Raw genomic sequence first — 22,673 nt, 5'->3', positions numbered from 1 at the left:
CCTTCTGGGCACCCTACCGAGTGACTAAGACTTAGGTCAAACTTTTTATTTATAGGTGTTTTATTATGTTACAAAATTGTTATGAATAAATATAAATTACCTACCTATTTAAAAGAAAAAGAATAACGTCATAAACCTCTCTTCTATGGATGTATTTTTACACGTGCCTGTCAAAAATGTCTATGCTTTATACCTCTCTTAATGTTTATTTTATTATTTTCCTTCTACGCTGAAACCTCAATCATTAAATATTTCAAAAGATTAAAAGCGTGGCTGACATATTTTTCCATTCATCTTATAATATATCAAAGAGCCTTGTTAAAATTAAAGGTGAATTCCTATTTAAATTATAACCAAAAGCATATATGTACACATAAAGGTAGTAAAGTACTTAATGTGTGTACTTGTACAATATACATTCAGGCAATAGATTACCAAATAACAGACTCCGCGTCAAGAAACTTTTAAAACGTCCGTTATAATAAATTATAATATAACTATAGTAGTCTGACTAGAACCACAGAATTAATAATAGTACTAGGTACAGAAGACTCACTCTCTCACAAAACGCGTCTGTTACAATCAGCACAGATATGGCCGCTAGGTGGCGACAGCGCCACGCGCGGCTTATGGCAAACCCCAAAATTGGGGCCGAACGGATGTACTTTTAGCTACCTGTAGCAAAGCGACGAAATCGCGGAGTAAGCCACGCCTGCTAGAACTAAAAAATATATGTGTTTAATTTATAATATATGTTTAATTTAAGATCCTAGAGATAGTTCGAAAAGTGTATACATGTTTATGAATTTTATGATAAATACTGTCTATGTATTAACAGTATAAGTGTCTTGGCATCCTGCAGCTGTACATATTTGTACTTAGTGTTTGTCTAAATAAAGAACTACCTAAAAAGAGCCAAGGAAAAATTTTCTCAATATTTAGCGAGAATTGCGTATCGGGTAATATTGAAAGCTGCGTGCTATAATTATGTCAGATAAGCACTTAGAAATTTTTATGTTGTCTACCCTTCTTGAGAAACTTTTTTTCTCCTTCTTCTTCCTCGGTCCCTCATTGCTGAGGATCGCGACCATGTATGCTACGTCTCCACAGTGTGCGATCATAAGCCATATGGGTCACGCACTGCATGTTGCCGCCAACCACTCTCTTCACAACATCAGACCATCTCGTGGGTGCTTTTCCTCGCGCTCGCTTGCCCTCTATTTGGCCCAAGATAATTTGCCTTTCTAGGTCGTGCTTTTTAGACCGCATGATATGACCAAAGAAGCTGAGTGCCCGTTCTTGACATTTTGTAGAGAGCCGTGTGGTGATCTTCAGCTCCTCTAAGATAGACTTGTTGGTTCTCATAGCCGTCCAGGGTTTTCTCCTATTAGGATCGAAAGAGCTCGTGATTCTGAGTAGATACCTACTTGTCACAAAAAATCCCAAATCTGAAAAAAGTGGCGTGCATACATGTTTAAAAATAAAATTAGACCGTCTAGTAAGTAATCTATAATTGAGGTATACCAAATACTTCGAAAAGGAAATGGTTTCGGAAGTCGATTGAGACGTGAACTTTTGATTTGTGACTCAATTGAGTCCCAGGAATGAATCCATTGATGTCATCAGTACGAGAGGAATAAAAAAGATAATTGGATTTTTGTAGATAGGCCCCCGGCAATTTCTTAGAAGAAACTTTTATGCATAAAAGCAGTTTAATAAGAGAAAGCATATATTATTATGTGTTCCGTACTCCACATCGAAGATCTTCATTCATTGAGAGAGTAACGCGATCGTTGACCGATCGATGCCGCTAGCGTCTATGCAGTCGCTCCGCTCCACGCCGTGACGTAGTTCCGCTTCCCGTCCCTGCCAACCATTGCTCGCTTCCCGCTAATCGCCGCCGCCATGACATTGTTTCGTCGACCGTCTTGACCGATGGTCCGCAAATATTTTTTGCGTATATTTTTGCAGCATGGTGCTTTAACATTTCCGATCCAAAGCTCGGTCGATTAAATAGTGAGATATGGCAGAGATCGCCACTATTAGTCTTTTGGCGGTCTCGCGATCGAAGTCATCGAACGGTGCTTTTCGATTCTACCCACTTTTTTCTTGCTAAATTAATTTTCACATTCCATGCTGCTAAAATCGTTACCGTTAACTCGCATTTTCGAGATCGAAGTAGGAAGTGCGTCAGTGGTTTTTGTTAACAAGTGGTAACAAGTCGCTCCGCATCGGAGAGGGAACGTGCGGTCATCGTGCCTGCAGGCGGGGGCGGCGCCCGGGCGGCGCGGCGGCGGACGGACTGCGCGCGCCGCTGTCGGGTGCCGCGCTTCGCTGATAAGGAGGTTTGGATTGTCTCGAACCATCCGGTGAGCCAGTTTAAGATATTCTAATTTTATTGGCGTTCAGAAGTTACTTCGTCACTCGCGGAGGGTTCTCAGGCAGTAGCCTGGGAGTACCTCGTGTTGTTAGTTGCGGCGCGCCCGGGGCGCCCCGTCCCCCGGCGCGGGGGCGCGGGCCCGGCGCCCGCCCCCGCCCGCGCGCGCCGCGCCGGCGCCGCGTCTTCTGCTGTCGTCCAAGGTGACTCCGAGACACCGCGACACTGCGGGCCATGGTGGAAGCCTCCAGTCCGCAGGACTCGGAGAGACGTCACACGCCCGCTCCTGTTTCTGCAGTCGCGGTGCGGACGCCTCCAGTCCGCGGGACTCCGAGAGAAGTCACACGCCCGCTCCTGTTGCTGCAGTCGCGGTGCGGACGCCTCCAATCCGCGGGACTCCGAGAGACGTCACACGCCCGCTCCTGTTGCTGCAGTCGCGGTGCGGACGCCTCCAGTCCGCGGGACTCCGAGAGACGTTACACGCCCGCTCCTATTGCTGCAGTTACGGTGCGGACGCTTCCAGTCCAGCGGGACTCCGAGAGATCCGCGTGGCTCTGCGAGACATCACACGCCGCTCCTGCAGCTGCGGGCGCATCGCGGGTGGATCGCGCCAAGGTGAAGGCGGACCGCTTCTGCGTCCCGACTGCTCGAGCGGAAGGAAGGTAAGTTACGTGTAAGCAGTGGAAATGCTACGAGTACAGCGACGATCGCCGCGTTGGTTGCCGCCCGTCATGACGTCGCTGGTGACCTACGCGCCGGTGGTGGCCACCACGATGGCACCGCCGAGGGCAACAGCGTCGCCGTGATGATGCGTGCAGCTACGAGCCTAGCCATCGGCGCCTCCCGTGCCGGTAACGTCCGTCACGCGCACCGGCGCCTGTCGAGCTGGCCGCCACGACGGCGCCTCTCGCACCTGAGCCTGGCGACGGTGGCCGCCATGATGGCGCCGCCCGCTCGATGACGCCGCCTGCCCCCCGAGCTGGCCGCCACGATGGCGCCTCTCGCATTACGCATCGACGCGGCGGGGGCGGCTGCCACAATGGCGCTGCCCGCCACGATGATGCCGCCCGCCACGATGGCACCACCACCTGCGCACTGGCGCCTCTCGAGCTGGCCGCCACGATGGCGCCTCTCGCATTACGCATCGACGCGGCGGCGGCGGCTGCCACAATGGCGCTGCCCGCCACGATGATGCCGCCCGCCACGATGGCACCACCACCTGCGCACTGGCGCCTCTCGAGCTGGCCGCCACGATGGCGCCTCTCGCCTCACACCAGTGCCTCCCAGACCAGCCAGCCAGACGGCGACCGCCTCATGCACCGGTGCCTCCCGAGCTGGCCGCCACGATGGCGCCTCTCGCCTCACGCACCGGCGCCTCCCGAGCCGGTGGCGGCGGCTGCCACGATGGAGCCGCCCGCCTCGCGCGACAACGCCTCTAGAGCGGGCCGCCACTATGGGTCCTCGCCTCACGCACCAGCGCTTCCCGAACCAGTGGCGGCCGCCATGAGCCGCCCGGCCTCAGGCACCGGTTTTGTCCTGTCCACATGGTTCCATTGAGGTATGCAGGCGCCTATAGCTATGGTGCAGGTATAGGTATGGTATGGTACAGCACGAACAGACCGCTAAGCTCTTGGTTTCGGTTAAAGAATCCTCCGGCGACGGCAGACAAGGTCGTAAAGAGCCCCGTCCTAGCGCGGCTCGACTGCCCGGAGTTGAAAGCGGTAAGATATGTCGATACTCAGAGGAAAATACGTCGTGTTCCCGGGCTTCATAAAGGTGCTGATCGACTTCGCTGTGTCGCTTCGAAGTTCCTACGACTTCTCGAGGCCATGGAGTGGTCCAACCGGAGAACAGCTAGCGACAAGGCCCTGTGCGACCGCTCGAAACCGAGGTGAAAGGCATCGAAAAGGTCTGCAGACTTCACATAATTATCTCTGCTTGCTCGCGCTCTCCAGCTTAAGTTCCGTCTTACAAAGACGAACTCGTGCGAAAAGCCATAATAAACAAAATGGGACAAATAAACCCGCTGCGCCTGAACAAGCTTGAGTTTCCGGTGCTAAGAGAAAGGGGCCAGGAGGACTCCAGCAGTTTCCATCTGTCTGTATTCGACTTTATCAAACAGTTTTGTTACGCAAAGCGCCAAAATCGATTTTAGACTTGATTTCATCAGTTCGATTTCCTTAAAAGCATGCTACTAACTCGATGCCCTATACTAACTCGATATAGGGTGTCTCTTCGGATAAAGCGAATTAGACCATCACGCTCCTAGACATCACGTGGGACACGCGGCACAACACCCCGATTGAAAGTTTTCTTTTTCGCGACATACAGGCCTGCCTTGCTGCAGAGTTTCTCGCAGAAATGAGACTCAATGCCTTCTGTTCAATCTCAAATTCGCAAACTTTAGTTCATGGAGGAAGGTGAAGCCTTCGCAGTCCCCAGCAACACGGAGCTGCCGAAAGCCTCGCACCACTTTCTTCCTCATCTTATGCAAGCAGTCCGTTACAATCTCCAATATTGGTAGACAATGTACGAGGTAAGGCCCTTTCAGCGAAGAGTAACCGTTAACGGGCCGCATCTGCAGCGCTGACGACAGAAGTGTAAACATACAACCGCACCGGTACAGTATACATAAAACGACGGCGACACTACATCCCTTCCGTTACTACGGCTGTCACAAAAACTGCTGATGCCAGCAGATCGTCTACAGGTCGCGCTGGTTGCTTGCTACTTGCCAGGTCGGTACAACCCCCGAGGGCGACGGTTTATCAAGGAGTCACTGCGCGCCCGAGTGGCAGCTGCGCCCAGCAGCCGCCGAGACTGTCTTCACCTGACAGGCGCCTTGTTGGCCGGCCTCCGCTTTCGAGAGCCCTCGCACTGTGCCACGGTATTTCTTAACAGACTCATTGAACTGCTACCACGACGTTTGACAGCTGCCTGTGAGACTTGGCATGGATGTCTCCACCTCCCAGCCTAGTCTGTGTACTGCAACGGCGTGATAAGGAGAGTCTTAAAGCAGCTGTGGTAAGCTTGCAATTTACTGGCGGTCCTAGTGAACCGCCCTCCCTTACGAGTCAACGACCTTAAGAATGAGGCGTAGCTCCTGTCAGATAGGACGCTCCAACACCGAGCTGGCGGGATCAGGAGTGACGTCCGCTACTGGCGTGACTGGCGCATGCATATAACATGCCAAGGTCTAACGCTACGTAGCGAACGACACGCAACTGTCACTGTCTCACTAATATGGAAGAACCGGATATTCCCGATTCCGGTACTGTGTTTGTATAGAAAACCAGTAACGGGAGCCCCTAGATCGTCCCCTTGTCTAGGCTGCATGTACGGCCACAATGTAGAAACGGTCTTTATGGTGCATCAAAAATAAGATCAACTGCCAGGTACCTCTATCCAGTGAAGAAGTAGCGAGCTATCTCAGACGTCTATTTCTATTATCCATGTTAGCTTTCAGAACGATACTCGTTCATAAGCCTCTCACAAGTGCTGTGTATGAACCACTATCGGACACTATGCCTTCTTCCAACGCCATTAATAGCGAGACCAGCGCCTCCCAAAGCACCAGCTTGGGACGCGAGACATCTACTTGCCCTAATTTAAATAGCCCTACAACATTAGGTACGTTAGAAGAAGTACGACAGAAGAGCTGCCGCACTTTTGCTGTTAGCATCAGGCCGCAGGGTCAATGACCTTACTCTACTACACTGTAGCCCGGGCAATTACATAGATAACTTTAACGCTATTATTTTGTGTCCGAAATTCGGCTCTAAACCAGATAACGTGTCTTACCGACTGGACTCTTAGAAGCTCCGGAATAAAGTATAGACCCAGTATAAGTAGGTAGTCTGGGTACGTCACCTTGCGAGAATTACACAAAATGTTAGGGGACACTTCGCTTATTTCTTTCAGCCACAGTCTCATCCAAGCCGGCCTCGCCTACGATTGCTTTTGATCCACGATATACTTAATAACTAAATTGGCTGGAAAGCTATTCACTTAGCGATATTTTCGCTTATGTTAATTGGGAACATGACTTGCCGAGATTCTGCGGATCGGATGCGATTTCGAATGAGAATTCTCTTAAACCAGTTTAACGTCAGATTCGAACCTGAGATTACAATTTCAATCCTCAATTTCCTGTAATTCACATTATAACGAGTCACTGTGATTTCATGGGTTGCAATATGGTGTATACATATTTATTCTTTCTCTGAGTTCTATGACAGTAGGTGTAGCCCTATCGCTTGCGCGCCCGCTAACTCGCCACCAGGAGATAATAAACAGGTCTCAATGAAGATCTTCGATGTGGAGTACGGAACACATAATATACAAATTTTACCTTCCAATAAAATTGGTATTATGTTTCCTTCCACATCGAAGATCTGAGTAATGCCTTCCTGGCAGGCTACTAGGCTACTTTTATGCCGACGGTACTTCTCCTCAACAATGTCATGGCGGCGGCGATTAGCGGGAAGCGAGCAATGGTTGGCAGGGACGGGAAGCGGAACTACGTCACGGCGTGGAGCGGAGCGACTGCATAGACGCTAGCGGCATCGATCGGTCAACGATCGCGTTACTCTCTCAATGAATGAAGATCTTCGATGTGGAAGGAAACATAATACCAATTTTATTGGAAGGTAAAATTTGTATATTATACAGTAAAACCACGATAGCACAAAGCTCAAGGAATACGCCAATAATTTCGTGATAACGAGTTTTCATGTTAAAGAGGGTAACAACTTAGAGATGTCCCTATTTCATTAGTGTCCCTTCCCTAGTACTGTTGTCGTAAAAAGTCAAAATCTATATTGCTGTCCAGTTCTTTTACATTTACGACAGCAATGCAGTCAGTAGTAATGTCGCACTGGAATTCTGCTGGTGTAGTCCGAAACCGAACGGTACCTGAAGATCCTGAATTTAGGTGTTTCTAGGTCAGGTAGTTATTATGTGAGTATCTAATTCTTTAAACACGTTTTTAAGAATAGTTACTGTACTCCTAGTGTAAATTTTACTCAACAGTGTGACGTGCGCGTTTGCGTTATGTGTTATTTTGTATGGGATATTGAGTTTCCAAAACGTCCCGCTTGGCGCGCTGTTCAAAATCCCACACAGAAATAGACATAACGCAAAAGCGAATGCTCGTCATGCTATCGAATTAAATTTACACTAGGGGATCTAGTAGTTATGTACCTATGTATCCAATTCTCTAAAAACTTTTAGAATTGTTACTCAATACAAATAGTTGACGTAATGATTATTTACATATATTGGCTTTAGTTTTTCCATCCTGTTGACGTATTGTTCTTCCAAACATTATAAAACTCTCATCACCAAGCTTCTAAACAATACGTTTATCAAAATAAACACGGTATTTTGGTTGTAAAGTTGTATTTATAGTTTTCCGATATAATATAAAATTTAAGAAGTAGTTTAGGTTAGCGTTAAAAACGGGACGAGTGCGTATTTAATACGCATAATGGAGAATTGTGTGACAAACGAACGTCACCTTAAGAGGTCAATTCTAATTTAAAAAATTTAATGGGTTTGCCACCTTGACGATCGTTTTGGTCGTTGGCGCGAATCTCAAGCACGACTTTCACTTCATTTTGAAAGGATCATGCATATGTGTGTGTTTTTGAAAGGATCTTCAAGGTCGTATCAAAAAAAGAAACCATAACAAATTGTTAGATCTGAATTCGACTTTTGGAGTAACACTTACAAGATTTGAACAAAATAAAAAGCCCAGCAGCGGGACACCAAAATAGGCTAAGAAAAAAAACAGTTGTTCTTAAATGTTGTGCCAAGGTGACAAATCAAATGAGATTGCAAATGTCGGAGAGGATGCTAAGATGGATGTGCGGCGTGAAGATCGGATAAGAAATATAAAAGAGGAAGCTTCAAAGTTACACCCATACCACAAAAAAGTTAGAGGAAAAAAGAGTATGTGATGCGCAGGGGGTTAAAATCATGTAACGTAAGGTACGAGATTCGAGAATGTGATACATTTCAGCATCGATAAATGTGTTCGTTAAATTATAAATCGTCATGGCTTTTAAAGTTTGAGTGATTTATTATAACACTTTAAACTCCCGCGTGTTGTACACATATTTCCGTCTGCATTGACATTTTGCTGGAACGTCAATCTTTCCATGACCACAGCTGGTGCAACTCAGCTGAAATGTCGGAATTTAAGGTAAAAACAAGAATTATTTCCATATTGTTAGAAGAACATGGGAGGGTAAACGTAATAATATAGCTACGAGTATATTACAATTATGCGAGCTATGGTAATTGCTATACCTATACTTATGCTTGTAAAGTTTTCAAAACGAGGCAAATACTCGATAAACTTTTGTATCGATATTAGGCGGCAAGTATAAACATCTTTATTTTTATCACAGCGATGAAAATGTATCATTAAATTGCAAGTATCTTTAAATCTTTTATTCTAAATGCCAACAGAGAATAGCACCTTATCTCTGTTTTTTTTCTTTTCTTTTCTTGTTTTGTATTTCTTTTTTCTTTTCTTATCACTTACTTATCCGCGACCACGACCCAGTGAAACCTGTGTCGAAACATCGATAGATAAAAGTGAAAATGTGATAAAATAAGTTTGCGATTGACCCGGTTGTAAATGTGATTTAATACCTTTTCTCAAACCCCAAAACAACAATGATCCTCCTAAGCCTACGATTTTAGCAGCAAACTTCCTAATAATATCACTTAACAGCCTTGAAACTGCCTTCTATTTATACTAGGTGCAAATGGTCAAAGTTTGAAGATGTTTCCCGCAATCAGGCAGGGTTGCTTTCGGGAACAATACGATGGCTGGACGACACGAAATTGGGGTCACATCTTAAAAGTTTTTTGATTAAAAACTGTGATTGATTTGGTACTGATATTTATTTATTATAGGTATTACTCAAATAAGCAACACATCATTACAGTTAAACCAAGGCAATGTGAAATTTTACAAAATAAAAGAAAATATAAGGAAATCATCATCATCATCATTTCAGCCTATATACGTCCCACTGCTGCCTATACACCTACGAATTTCTTCGCAGATGTATGCAGGTTTCCTCACGATGTTTTCCTTCACCGAAAAGCTAGTGGTAAATATCAAATGATATTTCGTACATAAGTTCCGAAAAACTCATTGGTACGAGCCAGGATTTGAACCCGCGACCTCCGGATTGAAAGTCGGGCGTCATATCCACTCCGCCACCACTGCTTGTAAATAGGAAATAATGCAACATAAAACTAAATGCGAATTTAACATTCGACGTGGTTCGTTGCGTAGTCGTCTGACTCTGATTAAAAACTGTGATTGGTTTGGTACCGATATTTATTTATTTTAGGAATTACTCAAATAAGCAACAAATAAATTATAGTTAAACCAAGGCACTGTGAAACTACTTAAAAAATAAAATAAAATACAAGGAAATAATACAACATAAAACTGTAAGCGAATTAAACATTTAGGCGACAACGTGGTTCCTTGCGTCGTCTGACTCGGCGTAGGATTCGGCAGGTTGCTCTGGAATCGTCGAAACACCACACCGTTCGGCCAGAATTACGAAAAGTGAAAGTCTACTGAAACATACCTATTTCCTAGGAAGTACTTCTAAGTAAGATTTGTATCAAGCATATATACAAAGAAACAGATATACCTACACAGTGAAGCTTAATAAAAGTGTGTAAAAATACAACTGATATTCATTTAAAAATATTAAATTAGAACATACAAAATGCGAGCCAAATATTATTGAGTCTACCATACGTCTATGTAGTTGCTTATTTCTAGTAAATTTTCTTCTAACAATATGGAAGTAAATCACTCAAACACTAAAAGCCACGACGATTTAAAATTTTACGAACATTTTAACAGCATGTTTAGATTTGCTTTAATGTATCACATTCTCGTATTCATGAGAAATGTTGAAATGTTTTGAAGTATCCGTCACTCCGTGCAGCTATTTTTAGAGAGACGCAAAAAATAGTAAATTTGAAGCAGAAAATAGACTTGCTCTTGTGAATCATGTTAGTGATAATAACAATATTTTTAGTGAGAACTGATTTTTTCTTGGATTATTATTAGAGTGATTCGTGTACGAGCTTTGATTATGTTTTATGAAAATGAACGCACGGTGCAAGAACTTTTGGCAAATTTGAAGGGTTTTTAAGTTTTTTTTTACATAATTGAAAATGCTAATACAGTTATGATAATAAGGTGAACAAAAAAAGCTATTGATAAATTAAAGTAGGCTAGTAACTAAATATTACAGTTATGATAATGAAGTGAGCGAAAAGCACGAAATATGCTGCTGATAAATTAAATCTGTAGTTAGGTTAATTTGTAATCTTCCAACAGTCAGTTTAATAACTAGCGAAATATACTGACTATTGTTTACAATTTTAAATACAGTGACATACCTATAAAGTAAAGTAAAGTAAATCTTTATATTTCAGTACATATAGCCAGTGTATATATATACATATAAGCCAAGTTTTATTTTTAACAAATTTTGCTTTTATTGTTTGAACTAACTCTGGACGCCTATTATTTTATGAATACCAGAAACCCCAAATCCCGATCCGCACGCGCATTCCCGCGTATTTCATGAATACTTAAATTGTCATGCGCCGCACGTGCATATAACAGGTATTCGAATAGTATGAAAACGCTTGTATTGTAATTTTTTTTTATTTTAGAGACTAATTAATATTTACATATAGACTTATGTGTTCACTAAGTACAGTCAGATGTAGACAAAAGGTACCTTCCCGACATAGAAGTTTGTATGCAAAGGTACTAAAATATTAGCTGACTGTAAAAAAAAACAATTTTTTTTTTATATTTTTATGTATTTTATTCGATAATATTATTTATGTATTTTATGAGTTGACAATACGTTAGTTTACTTTTTCTAAATATTACTGTACAGTGTACATCCCGTAAGTTTGTCTATCTGACCTGACTGGAGTTTTCCTCTCATCTAATCGAAGGTTAGCTGGAAGAGATCCCTAATAGGGATAAGTTCGCCTTTGTACTTCCATTACTGTAATTTATTTTTGTAAACCTGTGTTGTGTACAATAAAGTGATTACTACTACTACTACTACTACAAACGTTAAATGTGGTTCCTATACCTATTTGAGTGGTATATATACCTAGTTACTGCGTTGTATGTTTTATTATGTAAGTTCTCGAGACCAAAATAGGTCGACCATATTTTAATAATATAGCCATTTCAGTGCTTTATTTAACAAGCACTTTGTAAGATTAGTTCGCAAAATATCTATTGAAAATAAAGAGAAATTAGATTTTGATACATACATCATCCAGATGAATTAGGTAACCACAATAATAGTATAGTGAAGCAGTGGTGGCCGAGTGGATATGACGTCTGACTTTCAATCCGGAGGTCGCGGGTTCAAATCCTGGCTCGTATCAATGAGTTTTTCGGAACTTATGTACGAAATATCATTTGATATTTACCACTAGCTTTTCGGTGAAGGAAAAACATCGTGAGGAAACCTGCATACATCTGCGAAGAAATTCAAAGGTGTATGTGAAGTCCCCAATCCGCATTGGGCTAACGTGGGGACTATAGCCCAAGCCCTCTCGCGCATGAGAGGAGGCCTGTGCTCAGCAGTGGGACGTATATAGGCTGAAATGATGAATGATGATGATGATGATGAATAATAGTATAGCTTATACCGGGTGTCCTGTAATACGAAAAATTAAACTGTAGGGTGTAGTCCTCAAACTGACCAACATTTTAAACATAACTTGTATTTTATTTTTAGCATACTTTAAAGTATATTCTTAGACGCAATTTATTGCGAATTTGTTGCTTAAAGCGTGACAGCAACGTCAATTACACTGATGACATACATTGAAGATTATTTGGTATAAAAAATGCGAAGTCTAAAGTCTTCATAATATTCAAAGTCGCTGTCAAATTGTGGTCAGTTTCAAGAGTATACAGTAACAGCCAACAGTTTAATTTTTTTCTCATATTACAGGACACATCTGGTATATAGTATTTACACCCACGTACGTAATTTATTTTTGCCTACATCGCTCCACATTACCGTACATTTCCCATTATGATTAAGCCGTGTTTATACACGCTTGGCTGCTAATAATAAGATTTATTCGGTGGTTCAGTTAATACCCGAGAAAGCGAAAGATTCCAAAATTGAACCGCGAGCGTAGCTGTATTACTACTTACACAAAAATTGGGACTTGCGAATAACTATTATGTTACACCAGTCAAGAAATATATAATAAAGTACAATAGTAACCAAAATTTATTTATTCTTTAAGTTCAGCAGCTTTAAAATTACTCAATTAGTTTGGTTATTTTTTTAGAGTATACGATGTAGAGAAAGAAGTCTTTTTTTACGTACCTATTACTTTCACATTAAATCTCTAACGGCCCCTACATTAAAATTTGCCAAGACAAAAGCAATTTCAATTTGTCAAAATAAATATCCAAACTAGAATGGAATGGGAGACCTTTTTATTGGCCTCTGGGCAACTAGAGGATAATAATTCCTACAATCACTATTTATTCTTTACACGTGGTAACTGTTTGTTGCAAACAAACAAGTATACTAATAAGAATTATACTCGTAAGTAATATCATTTGGGCCTTAAGATAATATAATATAGCTTTATTTGCTATATCAATAAGAATACCAGGACATTATTAATACTTTGCTAACATTTATCGCTTTCTTTGTCACTTGTATTTACCTTCCGCCATTGTTATTATACCTACTTATGTACCTATTGTTTTGTATTGAAATGATCTATACCAATTCCGTTAACAACACTCTGCTGCACCAAAAATGCTGGAAAATGTACGATCATTGGTTATTTTAGGTACCTACTGTAACGTAATGTATGTAAACATTATTATCAATAAATTTAATTATTTAAATGTACCATAAACCAAAATCAAATTTCATCTTAATTTACCTTCCGGAAGATAATTAATTTACTTTCGCTTCAAAAACATAATAAATTTATTTACGGAAGTTTAATCGGAACAATAACCAATAACTTTACTGATAAATTGCTTATTTGGGAATACCGTAGAGCATTAAGTAACTGGTGACGTCATGGCGTCATTTTCTGTACGAAACATTCTGCCTATTTTTGCTGGTGAGGGGACGTCAGATTTATTGCTATTTCTAAGACGATCATTCTGGCCTAGTGGGTAGTGACCCTGCCTATGAAGCCGATGGTCCCGGGTTCGAATCCTGGTAAGGGCATTTATTTGTATGATGATACATATATTTGTTCCTGAGTCATGGTTCTTTTCTACGTATTTAAGTATTTATATACTACGTTGCCTCCAGAAACTGGCGAACTAAATTGACAGGTCAATGTGCACAAATGATACCACAGTTTGGCCAGTGTTGTTCATATCGATATTTTCAAAAAAGTTTGAATTAGAGAATGTCGGTATTTCCAAAATTGTGCAATTTTATAGTAAGTACCTAATAGAGACAAGGATATTGAATAAACATATTGTAATTAAATAAATATTTTATTATATTTATTTTGTTTTATTTGTTAGGAAAACTTACAGCTAGACTAACAATTAAGTTGTAGCTGATAACATAGAAAAAGTGATTTTGGCTCAAAATACAAAAAAGGCCGGCCCAGACGGGGAAATATTTCGTATAATGTGATTAATTTCTCATTTAATTCGAGTGGTGTGGACGCAAAAATTAAATCGCCTCGGTATCCCTATGGCTTCGATTGTGAAGACCAGTTCCTATACTGGACGTTTAAGTTGACAATTAGGTCAAGATTTATAGATGGTCAAGCAAATCTTGTCAGTAGACAAAGGCGCGAAATTCAAATTTACTTTGAGACGATATCCCTTCGCGCCTTCAATTTCAAATTTGCCGCCTTTTTCTACTGACAAGATCTGCTTGACCAAGTATAAATAATTATGGATCAATCTCATCTACCGGCCACATGTATAAAATTAAATCACCAATTTTAGATTTATGGCGACAACCGAGCTCTTGAAATAAAGAACGGCAAGTTGTTGCATACTAACATGACACTGAAATTTGTCAGTTTCTCATCCGCACCTCCTGATTTGATTGGTAACGACACAATCTTACAATCGAATTAACCACTTTTCTCGTCACATTCATATTAATCGAAATCGTTTGTGACCCCTTTATAATTATGACATGGGTAGTAAGTGCAATATTTTACTTATCGATATCATTTTATCGACATATACCCGTGACTATTTTTTCTTTGCTATTCCTGGTATCATTTTATTTGTCAATCTCATGTCAATTTAGTTCGCGAGTTTATGGAGGCGACCTTATATATATGGTTGTCTGAGCACCCACAACACAAGCTTTCTTGAGCTTACCGTGGGGCTTAGTAAATTTGTGTAAAAATGTCCTATAATATTTATTTATTTCTACATGATTTGTACGTAACGTAAAAATAGCCATGTCAGTCCAAAGCTTGCTCAATTGTGCAAATTTACGGCAGAGGGGTAAGCTCTTAAAGACAACTCCAGTTATTAAATGCTCTAAGGGGAATACTAATAAGATTTCTAAATTAGAATTTCATTACACTGTAAACACAAACATCAACATGAATTAGATTGTACAATCTAATAAGATCATTGCTTATTTTAGATTTCAGTCAATATTACCTCTTGCTCGCGACATCTTCTGCGTGAACTGACTACGACGATGATTGATGAAAACTGTCTTATGTACAGTAAGCTGCCCCCCCTGCAAACAAGTTTCTTTGCAGGGGGTCAGCTATCTCAACAACTTACTGAACTTGGGCGTGAAACTATCTCCATGCCAAATCTCATTCTGACCGGTTAGAAATAACACAGACAGACAGAGTACCGGATTAGCAAGCTGGCTGTGGGCCGGTTATATTAGCCGTGGAACCGATAACCGTTGGGGTAGACGAGTTCTCGAGTGGAGACCGCGTATCGGCAAACGTAGCGTAGGACGCCCTCAGACTAGATGGAGCAATGACCTACGCAAAGCAGCTGGCAAGAGCTGGATCAGAGTTGCCGCAAATCGTGCTCAATGGCGTGCAATAGGAGACCCCTATGTCCAGCAGTGGACGAGAGTAGGCTGATGATGATGATGAAGACTGAGTTACTTACTCCGCACCTTCGTCGAAAGATAAATTAACTTTTTAAGATGTTAGCAGGGATTCCAGCTAATAGATATTTACTTAATGAAGCGCTGGTGGCCTAGCGGTGAGAGCGTGCGACTTGCAATCTGGAGGTCGCGGGTTCAAACCCCGGCTCGTACCAATGAGTTTTTCGGAACTTATGTACGAAATATCATTTGATATTTACCAGTCGCTTTTCGATGAAGGAAAACATCGTGAGGAAACCGGACTAATCCCAATAAGGCCTAGTTTACCCTCTGGGTTGGAAGGTCAGATGGCAGTCGCTTTCGTAAAAACTAGTGCCTACGTCAAATCATGGGATTAGTTGTCAAGCGGACCCGAGGAACGCGAGGAAGAAGAAGATATTTACTTAATACAAAACAGGGAGTCAGTAAAAACGGTAAAAGAATACTAAAAGCTGAATGGCAAACAGTACCAAAGTTGTCCAAAATTTGCTGTTCTAGTTTAATGTCTTTAACAATAAAGGGAATATTTAAATATTTTGCCTGCCTTTGTCAAGCCACGAAAGTTTTGCTTTAGACGTTTCAAGTTCAGTTGTTATAGTTTCCAAGGGAATCCTTAATGAGTTACACTTGGTTGACTATTAAGATTGGCAAACTACTTAATTTTCGGGTATTATATTAATATTAATATTAATACAGACTGTTAAGTAAAAATATTTCAGCAATGTGTAGGTCGCATTGTATTCGTTGTTTAGGTGTTATTTTTAATTCAGCCATTTTATTACGATACAATACTATTTACTCGTATTGTATGTATTAGTTTACTTATTTTAAAATTAGTACCTATTGATTTGGTTTTTGAATTAAATCTTTTATTAATAAAATAACACATGATCTAAACATTAAACTAGCTAAAAACTAAACTTAATATATATAAATATAAAATAAATATGTATAAAATAAACTATCTACTGAAGCCCATCCGGGCTGCCCCCGACGCAAAGGTGTCCATCACGCTTGCTGCCGCGTTGGAATCGATGGACAAACTTTGCCTCAGGAAAAACCCGGAGCGGAGGTCAAGGCCCCTTTCAAACAGGCGACGACCCAGCTTGGAGGAAGGATTACTTTATGAATTATTTTTAGTGTTTCGTAGTGTCAACATGTTACCTACATATTAAGTTAGTTACTGAAATTGTTATTAAAATGACATAAGTATTTCACTTTTCTTGTCCGCTTTCTGGAGAAAGTGTATCTGTAACTATTTTTAATTTATTTCACTTTACTTTTATTTAAAGTCTACAGATAGAGATACTCTTTATAAAGAAAATGAAGAAAGTATATTTGTAACTACTTTTAACTTATTTCACTTTACTTTTAAATTAAAAGTCTACAGATAACTTATTTCACTTCACTTTTAAATTAAAAGTCTACAGATACTCTTTATGAAGAAAGTGTATAACTAGTTTTAACTTATTTCGCTTTTAATGAACTGTGACGCGGTGGGCAAAGTTATGTTAAAGGGCAAAGTTTGATACTTATACGGTATGTCTAATTTATCAGTCAAGAGTATTGCTAGTACTCACCGGCAATGGCTAGCTGCATGATGAAGAAGTTCATCCTGCTTTTCCTGGCGTTGGTGCAGAGGAGTGCTGCGATGACTGACGCGTTGAGAACCACGATGGAGATGAAGAGAACCCACATCACTGTGAACTGCGCCACCTGGGGACAATATACGGCGTTACAAAATATTGAATTTTAAAGACCGGTCTCGCCTAGTGGGTAGCAATGGGTAGTGAATGCCTATGAAGCCGGTGGTCTTGTTCGAATCCCGGTAAGGGCATTTATTTGTGCGACGAGCACAGATATTTGTTCCTGAGTCATGGATGTTTTCTATGTATTTAAGTACCTATTTGTATATTAAATACCTATATCGTTGTCACCTATTGTCGTTGTCATATCACCCCTAAAACACGTGTCCGTATTAAAGATGACTCACGTTAGACCGGGCCGTGTCCAGACCGGAGCTTCCGGCGCATCGTAGAAAGCATCACTTGTTCGCCTGTCATGTCATAGAATATAAGCGCCGGAAGCTCTGGTCTGGACACGGCCCGGTCTAACGTGAGTGATCCTTTACACGTGCCGTCCCAACATCCGGCGGGAGCTTAATTATTAAACTTCGTTATCAGTTGATTAAAAATAAGGGTTGGCAAAAATACGTACTCAGGGGAATTGGTTTTTAGGGTTCCGTACCCGAAGGGTAAAAAGGGGACCCTATTACTAAGGCTCCACTTTCCATCTGCCCGTCTGTCACCAGGCTGTATCTCATGAAACATGATAGCTAGACAGTTAAAATTTTCATTCATGATGTAGGTACCTATTTCTGTTGCCGCTATAACAACAAATACTCTTCTTCTTCCTCGCGTCATCCCGGCATTTCGCCACGGCTCATGAGAGCCTGGGGTCCGCTTGACTACTAATCCCATGATTTAACGTAGGCACTAATTTTTACGAAAGCGACTGCCATCTGACCTTCCAACCCAGAGGGTAAACTAGGCCTTATTGGGATTAGTCCGGTTTCCTCACGATGTTTTCCTTCACCGAAAAGCGACTGGTAAATAACAACAAATACTAAAAAGTAAAAAACCTTCGGTTGGCGAGTTCGACTCGCACAAGTTCGATTTTTTTTGTACAGAACTTTGCCTTAACCAGCATTTATTCGCAATTCTGGTATAAATTGTGTCATAGGATATATGGGCCTATTCAACATTTAGGATTCGAATTAAGTTGTAATATAATTCTCATATTAAAAATAACTTATAAGGCGAAGTTCGGGCTAGGTGGCCAAGATAGGTTTTTTTTCTTTTAAGTGTGCAATTTTTACGCAGCTCATTTTAGTGTTAATTTAATGGCAAACTATAAATATATTAGTTTTTAAAGTATGTAATTAAAGATATTGCTTCAACTGACTTCACGAGACTGGGCTTACCCAGTGTGGCGTTCATGGTCATAGGTTAAGAAAATCCTAGTCACTTTTTGGTAAATTAACTTTTCATTTTATATTTTCTTTGGGCGAAGTTGGGACACCAACGACAAAGTTACGGTTCCGTATGTTAGTATTGCCAACCCTGATTTTCAATGAATGAAAACATTAAGAGGGCGTAGAGGAGGGTAAATTTTCAGATTCTGTCAAATTACCCCATTTCACGCACAAACGCAGCTCACGCACACTACCTCAATTTACTGGGACAGGTCAGTGACCCCTAATGTTTTTTTAAAGGTGCTGTTTCGAGTTTAGTGTTAACTACTGACCTCCTTTGAGGAATTAAAACTGTCAAACTTTCCTTTGTGAGAAGACAGAGAAAAAACACTTTTTATATATAGCTTTCCTTGTTTGTTCATGTCATGTCATAGGTATGTGACGTATTAGGTAATAGTACATTTCGATGCTAGTGCGGAAGGTATGTCATTACTTCACGAGTACCGAGATATCTTGCCACGAGCCGCAGGCGAGTGGCAAGACTCGGGACGAGTGAAGAATGACATTTCCGCACGTGTATCGAACGACGTTTTTTAATACAGTTGCGAAAAAATAAGAAAAACATTGTTAATCGTACACTAAACAAAAGTGGTAACAGTGACAGCTCGGTTAGACGTCGTCTTTAAGTATATTATATCTATGGGCGTTTGACAGCTATTCCGTTCCATTCAGTCAACTTATTAAGAACGGAATTTTCAATATTGAATATTAAAAAATAAACGTGTTATAATGACGAAGAGGTAAGTAATTAAATATGAAATATGTAATATTTTTCGTATTCTTACATTAACGGTAGGTTTTTATGCTGATTACGACGTTTAAAGGAAAATAATATTAACACTCATCAATAAGTAGTCGTGAATTGGAACAAATATAAATTTAAAAAAATTGGAAAAGTAAAAAGCACTAGTTCGAGATAACCAACTTTCCGCACGCTAAACAGCTACGTAAAGTAGCACTTTTTAAGCAACTATTAAAATAATTATTTATTTTCGTTGTTGACTTTTGTATTAAGATAGGTACAAACGGCGACGCTCTTAACTGTCCATCGGTAGACCTTATGCCTTTTGTAATAAGGTTTACGAACTGTCAGTTAACAGTGTGGTGGTATGCGATGGTAGGTATGCGGTTTGTAGACATAGACCAAATTAAAACTAGGAGTTTTATTATTAAAGATATAAGAAATCGTCTATTTTACCTACTCGAAGTGAACTACTTATATCTAAAATTATCCCTTCATTAGTTATATTATATAGGTCGTGTAACATATTTTTTACAACTAAACACGCTTATTATATTTTACTTATAACTTAATTTTTAAAGCTCTATTGATAATAAGGCTTTAAAAACATCTAATAGAATGCAGGTACTACGCTTATACTTTTGTAAGTCAGTAAGTGATGCTTACTTAAAACTTATCGGGAAATCTAAAAACTCATAATTACCAATATTAAAATATTTAAATTTACTATTCCATCTCATACGTTCAATAAGGCCCGGGATCGGGCCTTGTCACCTGCACTGACAGAGGGCCTTTTTAGCCCCACATAATATTAAAGAACTGTGTCCCGGATAGTATGGGTTCTGGGTAGGGTTGCCAACTTTTTTTTAGTGAAATATAGTATTTTGCAAAATTACATATAAAATATATAGTACACTGAAAGAAAATATAGTACAGTCAAGGAGATGGTTTAAAATAAATGAAAAGTATGCCAAATATCGCGCGTGTCAGTAGGCGTGTGTAAAATCATGGGTTGGACTAAAGCAAAGGGGTTGCAGCACTTAGAAAAAAATCATGCGAGTGATGTTATTAGCACATGAATCACATCATCCATCGAAATTTTACTTTTCCCAACTTTCGGGTCAAATCTCTTGGCCATTTTTGATTTTAGAGAAAAGTTTTTCCTACATAACATGCTTATTTTAGCGTTTTAATTGAATTTTTTCTACGATTCCTATACATTTAGCACTTTTGGTCAAAATTTATCTGTCTTTTTTTGCACCCGCTTTGCTTTAGGCCGACCCATTGTTCCTATTATAATCCTTATTACTTTGATCATTATCAGATTATCATTTTGGTCATCCATTTCACAAGTAGTTTGAAATATTATTTCAATTTATTTCGTTGATGCAAAGTTACAAACTTCTGAAACTTCACATCACCAGCTGAAAAAACCGTTGACAGTTGGCCGAGTGCTGTATATGAGGACGTGACAGTGACACTGATAGTGTCACTTTTGACATAACACTCTTGACAGTAACATTGACATGTAGGTTCACGTTAAAGCATGCAACACTCGCGCTTGTTCAGTTTAAGAACTTTGAGTTATGTTGTTATTTCATATTTATGAAAAAAAAAGCACAGCGTAAGGACCCATCGAAATATAGTATTTTTGCGTACTATATAGTATCCTAAAAATATATAGTACGCAAGGCCGAAATATAGTACAATACTATATTATATAGTACGGTTGGCAACCCTAGTTCTGGGCCATGACCATGACGCGTCCCGAAGTAACTTATACAGGGCGTAATCGTTAAGTGTAGCCAGGCTATAATTTCGTAAATATAACAGATATCAGAAAACTTCAAATTGTTATCAAAAGTGCGTTACTCAATGAGTAAAATTAGATTAAGGGGTCATCCATTAATTACGTCACACGTTTGGGGGGGGGAGGGTGTCAAGAAAATGTGACATGTTGTGACATGGGGAGGGGGAGTCACAAACACTGTGACGTCACTTTAACTTCTTCACTATTCATCAGTAACCGAAAATTAATTTATATTTTTTTATTCGCAGTACATTTAAATAATGAGGTTTTGGAAGTATGTAGGTAATTTTCGTTCCTATAGGGTTTTGTGTTATAAAATTATATATATTAATTTTACCAAAATTTTTTTTTTTTTAATAATGCCGAGTTAGTACTGCCGATTTCGTTGAAAACAAAATTACCTAAAATGTGACGTGACATCAGGTGGGAAGGGAGTTGCAAAATGTGACCAAGTGTGACAAGGAGGGGGGGAGGGGTCAAAATACCTAGAAATTCATGTGACGTAATTAATGGATGATCCCTAATAACTTTTTTAAATAAAAGCAGAAATATCCCAAACATTAACTTCAAACCCTCCCATACATTTAGTACGACGACTCACCCCTCACTGTAATAAAATAATAAAACTACCGTTTATGAAATAATAAATCTATTATTTCATAAACGGTAGTTTTATTATTTTATTACAGTTTATCATCGCAAATAATGAATCTCAAGCAGTTTTATCTCTTACGACACCAACGTTCTTTGAAGGGTGAGTCGTCGTACTAAATGTATGGGAGGGTTTGTGAGTTAATGTCTTAGAGTAGAGTTAATGTCTGGGAATTTTCTGTTTTTATTTTAAAAAAAGTTATTAATGTAATTTTACTCATTGGGTAACGCACTTTCGATATCAATTTGAAGTTTTCTGATATCTGTTATATTTACGGAATTATAGCATGGCTACACTTAACGATTACACCCTGTATATCATTAGATAGTTCATAGCCTATATCTATAGAATATATCGTTCTTATGAGCGTATTTGGTGGGCATACCTTATAAGTTTCAGTACAGGAAAAAGTACATATGAGCTGTACTTTTAATTGTTAGTACAATCGGTATCAAATAGATAGTGAGGGCCAAAGTGACCAAATATAGCTATAGGATCTAAATGTGAACGAATAGGGTTAGGTGAGGCATATAAGGCCCACCTTTATTTTAACTGAAATAGTTTTATAAATAATCAGGATATTATTACCAATTCAATTCAATATAGATTTCTCATTTGTTCATGTTTCTTCATATACCAAAATAGTTATAAAAATATTCCGGCGCTTTTGAAAAATACACGTTTTATAAAAAAACCATACCATGTTGGTTCGAAACCGGGCCTTGTTACTTGCACTGTCAGTGGGCCTTCTTAGTCATAGTACAAGTTCAAGAATAACAGATAATATTACCGGGCCTTATTACCTTCCGTGTGCCTGCTACACTGCCACATCTCAAAAAACCGTTTTTTCGAGAAATCGCGTCTCAAAGTTTTGAGAGTATAGTTC

The 22,673-nt window shown here is 40.0% G+C and overlaps 1 protein-coding gene across 1 annotated transcript in view; it reads right to left on the bottom strand.

The window, feature by feature from the left end:
• The window catches only part of LOC134665738 (cardioacceleratory peptide receptor-like), a 164,946-nt gene that overhangs the window by 27,280 nt on the left and 114,993 nt on the right, over nt 1-22,673 (bottom strand). Inside the window, exon 3 of the mRNA XM_063522712.1 lies at nt 17,130-17,265. Coding sequence (XP_063378782.1) covers nt 17,130-17,265 — 136 coding nt within the window. The remainder of the gene's footprint in view (nt 1-17,129; nt 17,266-22,673) is intronic.

The sequence above is a fragment of the Cydia fagiglandana genome, chromosome 7, assembly GCF_963556715.1.
Source record: "Cydia fagiglandana chromosome 7, ilCydFagi1.1, whole genome shotgun sequence".
NCBI classification, from domain to species: Eukaryota; Metazoa; Arthropoda; class Insecta; order Lepidoptera; family Tortricidae; genus Cydia; species Cydia fagiglandana.
Note: the sequence above shows the minus strand (reverse complement) of the source record. Positions and strands in the feature narration are given on the sequence as shown.